General features: G+C 41.5%; 1 protein-coding gene across 1 annotated transcript; it reads left to right on the top strand.

Annotated features, from left to right (window-relative positions):
• Positions 1–370: 370 nt before the first annotated feature.
• Positions 371–17031, top strand: NTMT2 (N-terminal Xaa-Pro-Lys N-methyltransferase 2). Its single transcript, XM_056356162.1, has 4 exons — positions 371–626; positions 7892–8067; positions 13539–13788; positions 16402–17031. Exons 1-4 carry the CDS (start codon positions 383–385, stop codon positions 16674–16676), a joined length of 945 nt encoding a protein of 314 aa, XP_056212137.1. The 5' UTR covers positions 371–382; the 3' UTR covers positions 16677–17031.
• The last annotated feature ends 376 nt before the right edge of the window (positions 17032–17407 follow it).

The following is a 17407-nucleotide window of genomic DNA, read 5'->3' as shown; positions in this document are numbered from 1 at the left end:
GTGCCCTGGACTGAAAAACAAATAATGAGGAAGAGACGGAGAAATAAAATCACCCTGTGAGATATAAAAGAGGGAAATGGGAGATCCTGGATAATATCTGAGTTCCTTTGAAGTGAAGGCTGAATAGAATAGGAAAAAAGTAATTGAATTAAAGCCACTCTTTTTTGGAGTAGATATACTTTTACTGTGGCTAAGCAATTTCCCGGTTGAGTTTTTTATCACTTTCCAGCACCTGCTCATTTCAGAGGGCGACGCTCCAGAGATTACTTTGAGCCAGTGCCAACAGCCAGCATTTCTCACTCCCCTCTCACCCGCCTCCACCCCTTGCACTGCTCTAGACACACACCCCAATATAGAATGACAGCACATTGCCACAGTTTAAATGACACTGCCTCTGCCTCTTCGGACGAACAGGTCCTCCGGAGAGCACCAGCCACAGCAACTGTCCACCCTTGCAAAAGACATTTTCATCATGGCATATAAAGCAGCACATTTGGCCTTTAAGTCGCGTTGGCACAAGACAGATGAAGAACTCTGTCGGCACAGTATGTCCTTCATCTTGCATAAGGCAATCCGAAATGACTTCTTTCAGAGTTACCTTTATCTGCTGGAAAAGCTTCCCCTGGGTGAGTAGCTGGTGGGCAGGAGCGTCTGTGTGCATGAATGACTGTGCTCCAAAAAGACATACCATGTTAGATGGTAGAGTGCAGACACATTAATGACAATCAGTAGTAGTTTTGAGAAGCCCAGCTAGAAAGACTACAGTACTAGCTAGCTAAACCATTCCGTACTCTCTCAGCTCCCTCTAATTCAGCACCCTGTTTTTATACCTAAATATTCCACAGATTGTTAAAGGAGGGCAAGGGAAAGACCTCAATAGTGAGATAAAGTTTGGTTTCTGGCTGATGGTTCCTTTTTTTTGTCACCATTTAAGTGAAATATGTGTTGACCTGTTTGAAACTTGGAAGGACAAATGCAAAACTAGCAGAGCTGACAGACCATACTTTCTGTTGCCTGATACCTGTTTTGTTGTCATTCAGTGTGTCCTTAGCCTTGTCATTGGTATTGTTTTGGACAAATGCTTGAAAGATAATGATTTAAAAACATTTTCAAGAGGCTTTGTAATCTTGATCTCTGCAGCAGACTGGCTAACATAGTGTTTTTTATCTGGGAGGAAAATACTTCCCAATATTTGGTTATAGCCAAATTTCAGTGAAAGCCTCTGGTACAGGGTGCCAAGACATTATTTTTTTCATGCAGAAAATGAATATTCATTTCTTATGAAAATTTGACCTTGAATAAAAAAAAAAATTCCCCAGGTCAATATGTCTAAAAAGTAAATTTGACTTGTGTCTGTATTATGTTAGCATGCCACTTTTTAAGCAGAATTATTCAGCCTACACTCAATGTTAGAACTGTAGGAATTTAAGATGGAATGGATGTGTCTGTGCAACCTGTTAAAGTACTCACGATGAATTCCTGAGGGCTCCCTCCTAATTGAATTATCCATTTAGGCAAGTGTATTATCTTACCTGATTGTGTGAAACTATACAGACCCCAGGGAGAACTCTGCTCAGGGTGGTAGAATCCATGAGTCCTGTAAAAAGAAAAAGCATTTCTGTGTTATCTTAGTATTTTGATGTGGCTTTTCGAATGCAGCAATATCTGCAGCTATTTAAAATGAAACATGGAAGACAGATACTCCTATCCCTAGTGGTAGGTAGCTGTGAACGATGGAAAGGAAGGAGAGTCAATTATAGGTCAATGGAATCTCAAGAAGTCTAGGAAAATGTTATTCTTTCATTTGTTTTGAAAATAAACACAACATATTAGAAACTGAGCAAGATTTCCTACAGTGTTAACTGTTAGTGTAAGTACTAATAGTTCATTTTAAGACTAGAAGGTGCCATTATGAATATCTAGCTTAGAACTTAATGTAGAAGTTCCTGCATCATGTTGTAACTTATGGCTGGGTCACATTATACATTTATGAAGACAAAAATACCTTGGTTTAAGGGCTCCAAATGTTTGAGAATCCATCCGTCCATCATTAAGCTGTTTTCAGGCGTAATTGCCTCACCCTAGTAAAACTATATTTTATTCCTTGTCTGAATTTTATTTGAACTTCCATTCTCAGCCAACAAGTTTTGTGAAATGTTCCTATCAGACTAAAGAGCCCCTCTGCCAGACTTTTCATGACCTGAATCATTAAAACTTCACTAAAGAGCTTACAAGGTTTTTGCCAGCCCATCCAAATTAGTTTGACTCCATAGAAAAGGCACTGGGAGTCCAGTCTTCATGTGAACAGTATGTCTGTTACTCCATGGTTACTGTCATGAAGCAAAAGTGTGCATAAGGATAGGTACTGTGGGGTAGCTCGTGTGCTCTGGCATGGAGACACAGCCAAGAACCTTCACAGCATGCTAGGATGTTGTGGTCTGGATGGGTGGACAATCAGACAGGTGAAAAGTGATTGGGTGCTTGGGCTCAGAAAGTTGTGGTCGAATCTCGAGGTCAGCGGAGTACTGCAAGGGTCTGTCCTGGGACCTATCTTGTTTAACATCTTTATCAGTAACCTGGAGGAGGTAAAGGACTGCTTGCTCATCACCTTTGCAGACTGCAGCCAACAGCAGGACTTGTCTGCAAGCTCTGGGTCAGGACTGCCATCCAGAGGCACCTAAGTAGGCTGGAGGAAAGAGACAGTGGGAACCTAGTGAAATTCAAATTCACTGAAATTCAAAGGCAAATGCCAAGTCCTATACCTGGAAAGGAAGAACCTTCAGCAACAACAACATGGGATGGGCAGTGGCTGGCCAGGGAGCAGCCCTGCTGATAGGGTTTTGGTAGACAGCAACTGAACATGAACCACAAGTGTGTCCTGGCAGCAAAGGCCAACAGTATCCTGGGCTGTATTCACAAAAGCATAGCTAGCTGATTGGGGGAAGCCAATTATCCCCTTTTATGCAGCAGTCACAAGACCATATGTGTGGAGTCCTGAACTCCCAATGCAGGAAATCAGATGGAGTGAGTTGGATGACCTCCAGGGTGGTGAGGGAACTGGAGCACATGCCCTGTGAAGAGAGACAAAGGGAATGGGGCATGTTCAGCCACAAGAGACATCAGGGAGACCAAATATCAGCCTGCCAGTACCTACAGGAAGATAATAAAGAAGACGGAGCTGAGCTGTGCAGTGGTGTGAGGCAGGAGGCCAAGAGGCAGTGGTCATAAATGAAAAGAAGTTTGGACTGGCACTAAGGAAAAACTTTCCCTGTGAGGACAGTCATTGGAACAGGTTGCCCAGGGAGGTCGTACAATTCTCCACGACTGAGGCTTTCAAAACCTACCTGAGTAAAGTTCTGATGAACATCATCTGACATCATGTCTGTCCCTGCTTTGAGCTGAAGTTTGGACTAGGGACCTCCTTAGTTCCCTTCCAACCTGGATTATCCTGTCATCCAGTGCTCTCTAGTGATGGAGAGGCCAGGACGTGGCAGGTCTGAACATGTCTGCAGGATGACATTTTCCAGTTTCATTCAGAGTGGAACTGAGCAAAAGTGAACTAAACTTCTCAAGCTTCAACACTAGATCCAGATTATCTCTCTGTAAACAGTGTTAAACGACTAAAGCGACATTAAGACTGTGATCTAGCAGGGTAGTTAAGCATGTGCTTAATCCTAAACATGAGTAATAACACTGAAATAAAGCCTCCCATTGAAACTTGCAGTGCTGCCCAGGAGGGTCAGCAAAGTAGAAAGCTTGCTTCAAGCTATGCTAACTCCACGCTCCTCCCACTCCATTGCTAGATTCAGTGGTGGAGCACTTTTAGGCATGTTTACTTATGAGCTGAGCATATCTGGTATCACAGCCCGTTAAGAGAAACATGTCACTTCTACAGACCAGGGTAACATTTATAAATAAAAGACACGAGTAACTTTAGGCCCAGATCCAACAATGTACTTAAATGTGTGTGAATGCCCTTAAGCCCAGTGGACTTTAATGGAGCTACTCGGATACTGGAAATTATGCATGTGTTTATATGGGCTGTGGGACTTGGTGCCAGTGGGGTGAGATCTGCAGTGGAAAACTTAGATGATCGGTCCATAGAGACAAATATTCCCGTGTGTGAGGCATGTGCCTGTAAGTAAAATCTGCTTTGGGGGTGGGCTAATGTTCATCTTCTATAAAACAGAATTTAAATGGTTTTGGGACCACAGTAGAGAGGTGAATTCTACCCTGCACCCAGATAACTATTTTTCAACTGATGCACAAAGCAGATGTTGCATTTGAAAGGGAATACTCAGCCAAACTGGAATTAGTTCAATATCTTGCAGAATGCAGTTGGAGCCACAAAGTAATGTTCACAAATAAAAACTTCAGAAAAATTACTTGCAACATTTACTGCTGCCAGGGAAATTTAGCTGAGTAAACCCTACAACCAAGAACTGTAAGAGTCTACTGCAGGATGGGATTGCACCTGGTCTTAGTATTAAGTGGTCCATTTCTATAGAGGTTTAGATCAGATGCACTGGGAAACAAAATTTTGAACTGATCCCTAAGAAAATATTAGAGACATGTTTTGTAGGGCAAAAGGGCTTAGATACTTTCTGTCTAGTCCAGGATCACCACTCCGCATCCAAATTGTATTTGCAGCAACTCAAAATTATTGTCTCATGACTGCAGAGTGACCTTTAGGGAGCCAGTTCCAGTTCTCAACCTGGTTTTGCAGTGGGTTTGTTGTAACCATCTCTAACTTTAAACCTTATAAGTCACCTGCCTTAACACTGAAAACCTTGTCTGTGAAAGACAGCTGCCCCCGTCCCAATGTCAGAGACTTACAGCCTTCATCATCCTATCCTGCCTATGCCCTACTTTACAAAGTTCACTGAAATCAGGCCGTGTATCCATAACAGATCTCACAAGTATTTCATTTCCTGATGCATGAGATAGTCCCACATTGGTCATGGAAAGGGAGATGCCTCTGGCTAGACAGGTCCTGTGATGAGTGGGAGGCACACTGGAGCAGAGCTGCAACACTAACTGCCACCAAGGACATGTGTGCCTCCTTGCACTTCTTTTTTGGGGTAGATTCCTGAAAGCTGGCAAACCTCCCTCTCCCTCTGGTCCTTCTGCTGGAGCTTGCATGCCAGGCACAGCTGCAAAGCAGATCAGAGGTGAGGTTGATTGGCTGTGTCTGGAAAATTGGGTTGTGCATTGGGAGAGTTGGCAGTGTTGCAAATTCATGAGGGGGAGGAGTAATGCTGAGGGAGCAAGAGGTGGAAATCATCTGTATGGAATGCACGCTGCATGAGTGAGACTGTGAGTCCGAAGGAGAAGACCTTGGGTACAGTGCCACCCTTTACATTAGCCTGTGTCCTTGCATGCCCTCAGGTAGGAGACTTGCATAAAAAGATCTTTGCAAAGTCTGATGCATTGCAAAGACCCAGTGAATTCTGAACCGAGAGTTGGTTTCGGATGCCAGCACGTAAGGCAGGGCTCTGGGGCCCCAGCTGGCCTGGAGGAGCTGCAGTCAGCTGGTGTATGCATGCAACTCCCGGCAGGCATTCTGCAAGCCTGATACTGGTTCTGAGTGAGAAATGCGAGAGCACACACTACAGATTTGATATCCTGACAACATATCGTCCCCATGTGTTGCCTCGGGTCAGGCTCATGCTTGGGTAGAAGGACTCTGAATATTTGTCGTTCATGCTACCAGCTGCCTGCAGAATCCTGTCCTAGTATGCAGCCTGCCTGTAAATGCCTTTCCCTTCAACCTAGCAAACCAGGATAAATCACTGTCCATTGATGGGTCCATTAAAGAAGCCCTAGAAATCATCACTGGACTCTTAATTGGAAGATCTTGCAAAGCCAACATGCAGGGATTCAGTTCTGTTCACCGGACAGGCTGGCTTCTGAAATGGAGAAAAAAGAGATGCAGAGAAAACAAGATGGTGCCAGTCCTGGGGGAAGATGGAGATTGTTTACTGGAAGAATCACAGCCACCGATGTAGTCTTTTTCCCAGGCTCTGGGAGCCGCCCTGGCCAAGTTGTGCTGGGGATTGGCTGCTGCCTCCTTCATATTAATTTTTTCGGCTAAATGGTTTCTTCTGAGTATGTGAATATAATCAGTGGAGTGTGTAAAACTCCCAGGTTTGACCCTTGCTGGGCTCAGTGCTTCTTGTGGTATAAATTTCTCAGGCATAACATAAATGTGTAATGGATTAAAGCTTTAATAGTATCCGTTCAGCAGTTGACTTAAGCAGGTGATGACAAGAGGGGCTGGTAATGCTGCTTTTGTTGGATGAAGGATATGCCGGGCATGCTGCTTATGTGTAACCCAATAGCACTATTCTGTTCTGAGTGGTCCTTGCTAGTAATTATTCCCCATCCTACTTCCTTTACCCACCCCTCATTTGCCTCCAAAATGTCATTCTCCTGCTGAGGATGGGCAGGCACACACTTATCATTCCCTGCTGAGCTTTCTTGCCCTCAATAAATACATTCCAGGCTTATGTTCAGGGCCTCTGGCCTAGCTCTCTGTGTGGAGGGCATAATTCCTGTTCCCCAGCCGGCATAAGCAAGGCATGGCCTGTTCAGACCCTTCCCAGCAGCGATCAGCAGTGCTGCCATGGAAGTTTAAAGATGCAATGACAAAGCACTGCTCCCTGGTCCTTCTGTGTACACAGCTGGCAGAGAGCTCTTCCTTTCTGTTCTTACTAACCCCAAAGGTGTTTGCTGCTGGATCATTTCTGGTTCCTTGGGCATGCTGGGAATCTGCACCAGAGCAGGTCTCACACTGCAAGGTGGTACTCGCAGAGACTTGTTCCCGGTGTGACTCCATCCCTCCTTATTGCCTAGCTTTCACAGCCAGGCTTGTAGCTGTGTTTTGTTGGAAAGTCTTGTCATACACACAGGGAAGTGCCTGGGCACTTGTATGCATACATGAGACAGTCAGAGATGCTGGTTTCCAAGAAAACTGTTTATGGACTGCACCAATCCAAACTTTGGAGCTGCAAAATATAATTGGTTTTGATATGCCAGTGCACACTGAGTACAGAAAAACGAAGCATGGGGAGGATAGGGGAATGTAAGAATAAGGGAAAATAGCCCTTTACCCAGCAAAACTCACAGGTTTTATTAAAACAACTTCAAACTTACAAGTGCTATATATTACCAGCAAGGTAGCTAAGCAATGAAAAGAAACCTCCAAGCCTCTGGCACACAGGATCTTTCCTGTGTATCACCCACTGTTTATCTCACTCCTTGACCTGTGACAGATGAAAATTTAGGACTGTCTCTTCTAAATCATCTCCCTCCTGTATGCTTATTTAGGCCTGAGACTGCCATCTGCTCTTTGGTTCAGCTTACTTGCAGTGCCATGGACTGTAGAGTATCACTAAAAATAAACCAGAGCAAGTGTCTCATTCATCCATTCTCTTCTTGGTGCACTGTCCATGCAGCTGTCAATGGCTAGAAAGCATATATGGAAATCTGCAGAACAGTTATGTTTGTGATAGAAGAAATGATTACCCTGCATAGCGATAAATACTGCCCACAGCTTTTCTGGGAGCAAATCAAACCCCTTGTCTTCTTTGGCATGGATGTTTGCTTCAAACTTAAAATGATTTTCACTGATGTGAAAACATAGTGTGATGACAAAAACTGTGTCTGAGCCTGGGAGACACTGAATCTGCTCAAAGGGGTCTGTATCCCTTCAAGGTCTTGCAGGATTAAATCCAACACCTTTCCTTCCACCTTTGCTTTAGAAAGAGAGGTTTGACAATTTGAAGGCTCAACTTAAGTTTATAGAGCTTTGCCATCATGCCTCCAGAGCAATAAACGAAACCAGAAATATCTGTCATTAACAATAAAATAGTGATTTATCTGCTTGCAGTGAAACTTTACGCTTTGACAAGTCAAGTTATCAATGGGGAGATGCAGTTCTACGCCAGGGCCAAACACTTCTACCGGGAGGTGCCAGCCACAGAAGAGGGCATGATGGGAGACTACATTGAGCTCTCCAATACAGACATTGAATCCTCCAGGGAGTTTCTCAGGAAGTTTGTTGGGGTGAGTCATTTAATCCCATCTTCTGCAAGAAACAGTGATGATGTGTCATAAATGACATGCACTGTGCCCAGTCACATATATTTTAAATGGCACCATATGTTGTATGTGATATGCAGTCACAGGTCATAACTGATGGGCTTTGGGTCTAGTAATGTATTCTGCCAGCTCATGCATCATCATAAATACACATTTTGCCTGGCCTTAGGTCATTATTTACCTGGTTTGCATCCTTTTCTTATTCTCCAAAGCTGTGAAAAGGATTGTGCAAGGAGTTCTTATAGTTGTGTTTGGGTAGAAGATTAATTCTCAGTGCAGGACTGGGACCTTTCGTGATAAAATCATTGCTGGCTTCAGTGGGAGATTTGTCTGTGCAAATTCCTGCAGTCCATTTGGGAAAGTAGCTGAGACTAAATGCCAAGTTTCTGTTTTGCCTATTTATAGATATTACTGAGAATGCTGCAGCGAAACCCAGCCCCCCCCCCCCCCCCCCCAAACATTAGGAGTATATAGAATAAGCTTCCTGCATTAGGAAAAATATTTTGTTTCTTGAACATTCCAGTGTCACGTTGCAGGCAGATTTCTAAAGGTCTGCTTTGACCTGAGATGCAAAGTAGGATTTTAAAAGCACCTGCAATAGCAATGTCACTTTGGCACTTAGTTTTCTGAAAATCTTGTTGGTGCCTAAATGTGTCTTTAGGAATCTGAAAATCTTTGAAAGTGTGGCCTGATGGTTTTCTGACTGTCCTCTCTTCCCAGGGGAAAAGCCCACTAAATTAACTCAACAACAGTATTAGATGCTGAAGAATCCACAAAGCTACAGAAAAACAAATTTCTTAATTTCTCCTGCTCACAAGATGACTAGTTCTATATAAAACTACCACAGGTCTTTCATTTTCTGCTCAAATGTACAAATTTGGGATACCCAGATGACCATTTTTTAGTTTTAATGATCCACTGTGGAAAAAAAGCTCAAAAGTTAATTAGATGTTGTGTATAAAAAAAGGGCACTGTTTAATTGGATTGGGATGGAAAATAAGTGTGGCTTAACAGACAGAAATCCTGTATAGCAGTGAAGGGCAACTGGCGGCAAAGTTTGCTGTACCTGATACAGGGAGGCTTTTGGGGCAGTGAGCCAGCAAACCACGAGTGAGCAGCTACATTTTCTTTTTTAACAATCATTTGTATTAATGCTAATGCACAACTGCTTCACATTTCAAAGCCTCGCTATATCAGGCTTTCTACAAACACAAAGTGAGAACCTGATGGTAAAATGGCATTTTCAGAAAAAATTAAATGCAACTTATAAGCCAGAGCCAGTTCAAGGCATATTCCTTAGGTTTTACTTAAGTCTTGTTTTAAGGACATGTGTGGAATTCAAGTGGTGCATAAGTGTGTACTCAGGGAAAGTTTTTACGCTTCCTAGACATCATACAGATTCAGTTTACTGAATGGCAGGTTTTTATCACACTGTTACACTTTCTCATTTCCAAGACCTGAAAAGGAAAGAAGTACAGTCTGTAGCAGAGTTTCACATGCCAAAGAGAAATCATACCCAATGCATCAGGTGTGATGAGAGATACAAAATACTCCAGAGCAGAGTTCCTACTATTATTAGCCAGGGATAGAAAGGATACTCTGAATGGCCAAGATCAAACAAGGTGGGGGAGGGGAAAGGAACAGAAAGGAATCTGCACATTTTGCTAATTCTGATTTAGTTTGTTAAAGCCTGTCCTCTGTTGAGATACAGGCAATTGGTTATGTTTTATTATGGTTTATTTTCCTTTCTTACTACTGCAATTTGAATCCTACTTAACTAGATACAGATATTTACTGGCTTTCTGTAGTAGTAACTTTATTGTAAAGCTAATTTGAGTTATGTCTTCCCAAGTTTATGGCTCTATGAAATTTTTTTTTCCCAATAAGGTGATTAAGATAGAAAAAAAAGCAATTTGCTTCACCCTAATATAAACTCTACTTTCTTTTTTGAAGAGAATTTTAACAAAAACAGAAAATAGGAAAATAAGTTTCAGATCAACTGAACATATTTCACTTTTTTTAAATTGTTTTACCCTCTGAAAAACTTCTCCTTTTGTTTTCAAGAGTTCAAGACAGTTCCAAAATGAAAAATGCTGTTTTAAAAATGAGAAGTTGACAAGTTTTTTTGTTTTTTTCCTTGAAAGTCATGAAAAAGAAGTATCTTGACATTTTCAACATTCTTCCCCGTGTTTTTTGGCTATAACTATTCTCTAGATTTGAAATACCAATTTCACAGAGACTTTTATTCTTCCAAAGCTTCATTTTCTGGCAAAACTAGCACTCCTTAAAAAACAGTTGCCCAGTTCCACTCAAATTACCCCTCTTGAGTTAGTTTGGCTGGTGTGGAAATGCCACACAGTGACATTTCCCTTACATGACTGATGTTGCATACTTTCAGGTATGGCATTTCTTAGCATGATTCTTAGCACTACTGTAAACTGAGCTACAGATTTCTTTACCATGGGAGAATTTATCTTGCCTGGGCACATGGAGGGGATTACAGAAAGAACTAAGGATTTCACTTATGTTTTAGCCTGTCTCTTTCCCAGGTGAGTCAAACTGAGTTAAAAGTGCCACTGTGCTCAAGTTAAGAGGTTTTATGTGTGTGTGGGAAGAACTCAAACCAAGAGCAACATTACTTGAGCCAACAGTGCTGTACAGACAAGGTATAGGCTGTCTTAGGTACCGTCAAACTTGATGGCGTTATCAGCAGAGCTATAGCACTGTGTATTTATGGCACTGTTTAATGCCAGTTAAAGCCTTGATGTCCACATAGACGCTGTGTTTTCAAGTGCCTGATCCAGAGTAGTGTGTGAAAAAGGAAATAAAGAAAACAAAGAAACTATTAATTCAGGAACAGTTGTGATCTATAGAAGTGGGAAATAATACAGATGGAGATTATATTAACTTTATAGTTCCCTTTCTGCCCTACACCCTTTCTCCCTTCCTTGTCCTTAGTTCACCTGCCTGATTAGTTATTTGCTGAATTGAAAAGGTTCTTGAAAGTGATTTTTCTCCTGTTTCATCAGGAAGGTGGAAGAGATGTTGTTGAAAACCTGATTTATTATTTTTTTAGTTTATAAGGAAACCCACTGTGATTTTTATCTGTTTCTTGAACTCTTGATTTCTTTTTTATCCTACATATCTACACTGCCTTCCTACCCTTCCAAGACCTGAAGTGGCTTCAGGAACATAATCCACAGCTCTTTTATCCCTAAGGAAACTTGTGAGTGCCCTATCTAGCCTTACAGAAGAAGTTTTGGGTGTGTATGTGTCCTAAATGATAGTGATTCTGGGTAATGGGAAGCAGGTAATCAGAGGAGCAGTCAATCTTAAATTGTGAAGCCTGTTCTGGCTTAAAATTTTCACTTATACTATTTTTTTAAATAAGGAGTCTGATTTTCAACTCAATTACGCTTTTGGGAAAATGATTGCCTTCCAAAGAAAATGTTAATACCCTGTCAAAGCTCTGAGCATTTCCAAACTGAAAATATATTAGCTGAACATGGAATTATGTCAACGTTTTCATTACAAACGGAGCCGTGGTGCTTCACAGGGCTTCTCAGATGATTGCCTGAAGCTGTGGCTCCCTTTCAGTGAAGTGTGGAATCAAGCTTCATCTCCCATGATTGTTCCCTTTCCTTCTCAATGGCAAATGGAGATGTGTCATCAGAGGTCCTTGTCATGACACATCATGGGAGATGAATTTCCTGTTTCGAGTGAGGTGCTGTAACTATAGGTTCTCTGAAACACAAATGTCAAGGAAGTTATACAGCTTTTTGTTGAATTCTGTTAGTTGTTTTGGTAAATCATCCTGGTTTTCTCACCAGCTTTCTCAAAGACTTTTACTTAATCACATCAGTGTAGGCCTGTATGTATCTGCCAGCAAACAATATGGAAATCCACCTTGTAAAGATCCAAGACACAGTTCCTTCTCCTTTCATGAACTCCTTGTTACAGCTTAGCCTGGTCCTCCGTAAAAGCCACATGCTCCTAAGTGCAGCCTGTGAATGAAGAATGGCTCACATTTTCTGGCTAACTACAAACAGGTAGTCTCCAGAGTCCAATAGGGTTGAAGGCTTGTGGACTCTTGCACACATCAAGAGATTAATCTTCCCAGGTATACAAATTGGAGCCCTGGAGACTGGTGAGAGCCTTTGAGGTCCTTGTGCTCTTTCTACAGTTACTGTATGTAACCAGATGCTCAGCCGGGCTATTCATAGTCATGTCGCTGACGGTACTGTCCTTTGACCTTAATAATCTACTGAATTACCCACTGAAACAAGGCCAAAAAAGCAGCCAGTTACATGATTTATGCTTGGTCATTACAGAGGGGGTCGCCCAATAAGCAGGAAGAGTAAAACCCTTCCTGGGCTTATTTCCTTTAAGAATGGTAAAGTTGCAATAGGGGCTTTGGCCCATAGCTTTCACTTCAACACTAGGTTTCAGAGGACAGGGAAAAGGTGTTTACATTTGCTTTTAATATATTTGTTTAACAGATAACTTTGGCTAGGGGAGCTCCAATCCCACAGTCAGTGCATGTACGGACTTAAAATTTCTGTTTTACAGAACAGCAGCAGGCTCTTAAGAGCCGTTTTATAGCTAGAATGGAAGCTTTAAGGGTGAAATACAGCTTTCATTATAAAGCTTCTTTTACAGTGACTCATTATTTTCTCATAGACATAGCCTTTGTGCCACATTTTTTCATGTCTGATCTCTTTCCAGAGGTGATATTTATGAAGAAAAAAGAACAGTAAAGCAAAATCTACTCAATCATCTTTCTTGTCTCTGTGCCTGAAAAAGAATTTATGTATATGCTCCAGGCCAGACTTTTTGAGTTGTCATAAGTTACCTGCAACTCCAAGATTTTTGTTCAAACACAGCTTGTTTTGAAAACTGCGCTCTGATCCTAAGGATGCTGTGCATCTGCAGAGATGTCCATGGGCATCTGGGAAGTTCTGTGCTGCAGAAGTTACTTCTTGCACGCAGTATTTGGTGTTTACTTTTTTGTTAGGCCTTAACAGGGCTCAGAATGAGGCTTATCTAGCCACATAGTTGGCTGTGAGGTGTGAATATTTGACAGGTGAAGTTGCAAGGACTTTACAAAGACCAGTGGATCTTCTGAGAAAGCTAGGAGCTTGTGACAGATTATGTTTCTTCTTATACCAAGCAAAAATTTATTATAGAGCAGTAAATGCAGGGCTGCAATGAAGAAATCTGATCAACAGCAGCCTGGGAATACAGCAGCCCAGCTTGGCTCACATGTAGGTGCCCAAAGATAGTGTCCCAGGTTCTTTACCAATCTTGCAACAGCTGTGCACAAAGGAAACAAGACACTAGGTTTGGTGGGCTAGAGGCCATAGTGGGTAGCATAGCTGCTGTGATCTTTCAGGTGGTATTTTTTGGACTTCAAATTATTTTCTTGTATCCCACAGGGTGTGGGGAAAGCTGGCACCAACCGTGCCCTGGACTGCGGCTCTGGCATAGGTCGTATCAGCAAACATGTCCTGTTACCGGTTTTCAAGAGCGTGGAGCTAGTGGATATGATGGAGAATTTTCTGGCTGAGGTCCCGAACTACCTGCAGGACAAGGAGGACAGAGTAGAGATGTATTATTGCAAAAGCCTCCAGGAATTCACTCCAGCCCCGCAAAGATATGATGTCATCTGGATTCAGTGGGTTTCAGGTTAGTTCAACATGATTCATTCAGCCCAGCATCTCAGAGAGCTGTATAGCCTGTGCTAAAGTCTATTTAAAAGAACGGTGCAGCTGTAAAAGAAGGTTCTCAAATCTTTGGAACTGCTTCCTAAAATCTCACAAGAGACTTTCGAGAGTTCTCCCCAGCCACACACACAGTGGGTATACACCAAGTTGTTTTTTTCCAGGTCACATACTGGAGAAAGGTCATGTTCTTGGAGAGTAGCCTGCATGCTAAGGTGCAGCTGAGGAGTAGGCCTCCTGTTGCCAGTGCTGCAGACAGATACACAGGCTTGGCCTCACCTCTGAGCAGGGATTTCTGAATCTGATGATTATCCGCACTTGGGGGTATTTCAGGAAACAATCTGAAAAAAGCCATAGTGAAATCATGAATACCTGTATACCAGATTGTCTTAAACATGCACTGATGCTTATCAAACTGGTTCATTTAGCTATGTCCCACAGTACACCTTCATATAAGAAATATCTACTTCTTCTCCTGCAGCCACCCCAGTGTATGCCCTGCAGCATCAAGAGCAGCAGACTGGCTATGAGATAATGTGGGCAATGTTCCTTACCAAAAAAAAAAAAAAAAAAATTCTTAATTTTTCCTAGAAAACCTGCTGCAGTGCCTAACTGTCCTTCCAGTAAGGTTTTCTCCTCGTCTGTGAACCTCAGTGTCCATGGTGCAGTTCTAGCTGGCAGAACTCATTATTCTAAAGTACAAGAGGAGGCCTGAACAACTCTTCAAAACCCTGGAGATAACAGTTTCTTGCTAGGCAAAAAGAAAGATAAATGTGGAGAGATTAGCACAGAAGATGGTTTTATTCAGGAACACTTATTTTGTCCCCTAGTCTTAAAAAATAATGAAACTGAGCTTCTTTGTACAGTCTTTGTAGCTGTACAAGCAAATTGCTTCAGAACAGTATAATATTCCTTTCTATTTTTGCTTTTCTTGGATAACCATTCATTGCAGTAAATGTAGCTCCTGCCTCATCTTTTGACCAAATCCAAGTCAACATGAGACTGAATGAGCTACGGCTTGTCTGAGGCTGTGCTGATCAGCTATGTGGCTGCTGCTGAAGGGCGCATGTACCTTTTCTTTAGCACAGACACAGGTCTGAATCTCCTTCCTCCATCAATTTAAATGAAATATGTAGTGATCTTAAGCATTAATCAAACTTCTACCCTGATCTTGAAATGGGCGGAAATCCACCAGCAAGCTCAATGCTTTTTGGTGAAGCAAGGGCAGGTCTGATAGAGAGCAACACCATGAAGAACTCATTTTCTTCAGGAACTAGGCTAAAAGCTAAGTTAAGAGAACATTAAGTTCCAAATTAGGTGTTGAAAAGCTTCAATGAATCTTGTCAATGCAATCTTGATTTGTCTTATGTATGTATAAGTATATGAGCCCAAGCTGTTATTTTGTGGAAAAACTGAAATTAAAAAAAATTGCAAGTTTACACTTCCTATAGCAATTAAATTTTCCTCCAACTTGAAAGGTATTCAGCATTTTTGGGTCTTTTTTCTTTTTCTTTTTTTTTGGGGTGTGGTTAAAGAAACCTGACATGCTATGTCAAAATGTGGTTTTGAAATTACAACTTCTATTTATAAAAGTTTAAATCTTTCATCAAGAAAACTAAATATTTTGACTAGAAAATACAAATGATTATTTTTTTCAAGTTTTTTATTCAGTTTCTGTCCACCTGTCCCTGATAATTCATTTTAGATGTTTCATGTGTGAGAGTTCTCATTTTGCTATTCTCTGAGCCCTGCACTACTGTCCTTAATGTAACAGAAGTATTGATCTTTGAGAAGGAAGGGTAAAAATCACAATCTCAATAACATATTGAAAAAAAAAGTGCAGTTTTTAAGCGTATATGGTATACACAGAAATCACAACAGTTTGGGGTATTATAAAAGAGTTTGGTAGTTTGGAAGATCTTGTATTCCTCACTGGATCTTTGATCCAGAACCCCTTTGACGGGTTCATAATGTTACACAAAGTTATGGAGATTTGTAATATTAAAAGACAGAAGTGACTGTTAGATTTTCTAGTTTGACCTACTCTATATCACAAGCTGTTCTATTCATTCCTTTACCCTTGTACTGAGCCAGTAGTTTGTGTTCAATTAAAATGTATCTTGAGAAATTCAGCCATGCTTGATTTGAGGACTTCAAGAGGTGGTAAACACCACTTGTGTTGGTAGCTTCCAATGGGTAATTACTTACACTGTTAAACAGTTGTCACTTATTTCCAGTATGAATTTGTTTGGCTCGAGCTTCCTGCCACTGATTCTTATTATGACTTTAACCACCAGATTAAAGAACCCTTCAGCACCCAGTATTTTCTCCACTATTCCCATTGACTTCTGTCCGCATCTGTTGCTACTACTAATATGGATCCTAAATATTGATTTGAGTTTGTAATTGTTAATCTCATTGATTTGCTCAAGATTTCATAATTAAATCTGACAAGACTAGTACTTCTCCTGCAATAAATAGGGTATAGAGACTCAGATCAAGGCACCGTTCTGATGTGTACAGGGGGAGTCTGTCTGAATGGTTAATAGTGATCTATTTTCCATCTCTTCATCTGTAGGATATCTGACAGATAAAGATCTCCTGGAGTTTCTCATCCGGTGCCAGAATGGCTTGAAGGCTAATGGTGTTATCATTCTCAAGGACAATGTAGCCAGGGAGGGCTGTATCCTGGATTGTCTGGATAGTAGTGTGATCCGAGACCTGAACATCCTCCACAGCCTCATTGAAATGAGCGGACTCACCATCCTACGAGAGGAGAGGCAGGAGGGATTCCCTGAGCAGTGTGTCCCTGTCTGGATGTTGGCCATGCAGAAAGGCCCTGGCCATTCCTGATTGCATAGTGAGACTGGCAGAGACTGGACTATGGATGAACTGCAGGACTGGGCAGGAGAGAAGCATCTATTAGAATCCTCCTAACCATGCACTACTACTACTACAGCTCTAGGGCAGGCATTCCTAAAGGGCTGGGAGAGAATCACAATTGAGCCAGCTTCTCCAGGGAATAAATAGTCTGCTTGTAAATCCTGCCTGCTTCATCATTCTCTCCATTTTTAAAAGCTTTTCTAACAGCTCCTTGTCAGATCAACTCCTTTGGTTAAGGAGTCAATACTGGACAAAACTCAACTAATAGAAAAATAATTAGGTCCAAGGTTTCTGTAGTGGCTAATACATTTTGGAGTGTTCTGTATGAGGTATTAACAAATAAGTCTGGTTTTTACTATGGCACTTAAATCATCCTGGAATTTAAGAAGGATCTGTCAGATCCCTGAAGCAGGAAATTCAAATAACTTCTGGAAAACCTAACCCAAATTTTGACTGTCATGACTATCTGTACTTTAAAATATTTAAAACAAAAAAGGAAGGAAAGTTTTATCCATTTGTTGGCATCAGCTATGCAGTTTATTTTTTATTTTTTTTTTTTGCATTTCTGTCAGTTTGGACAGTAAGACAACCTGGTTAATTTTCCATTTTTAGGAACTACTTTATCTTCCTGATGTATCTGCCATAGAACAACAGTGGTGTGTAAGTGTTTTTGCATTCCAGGGGAAAACTTGGACGACAAA

The sequence above is a fragment of the Falco biarmicus genome, chromosome 11 (genome assembly GCF_023638135.1).
Source record: "Falco biarmicus isolate bFalBia1 chromosome 11, bFalBia1.pri, whole genome shotgun sequence".
NCBI classification, from domain to species: domain Eukaryota; kingdom Metazoa; phylum Chordata; class Aves; order Falconiformes; family Falconidae; genus Falco; species Falco biarmicus.
This window is presented reverse-complemented; position numbering and strand designations above follow the sequence as displayed.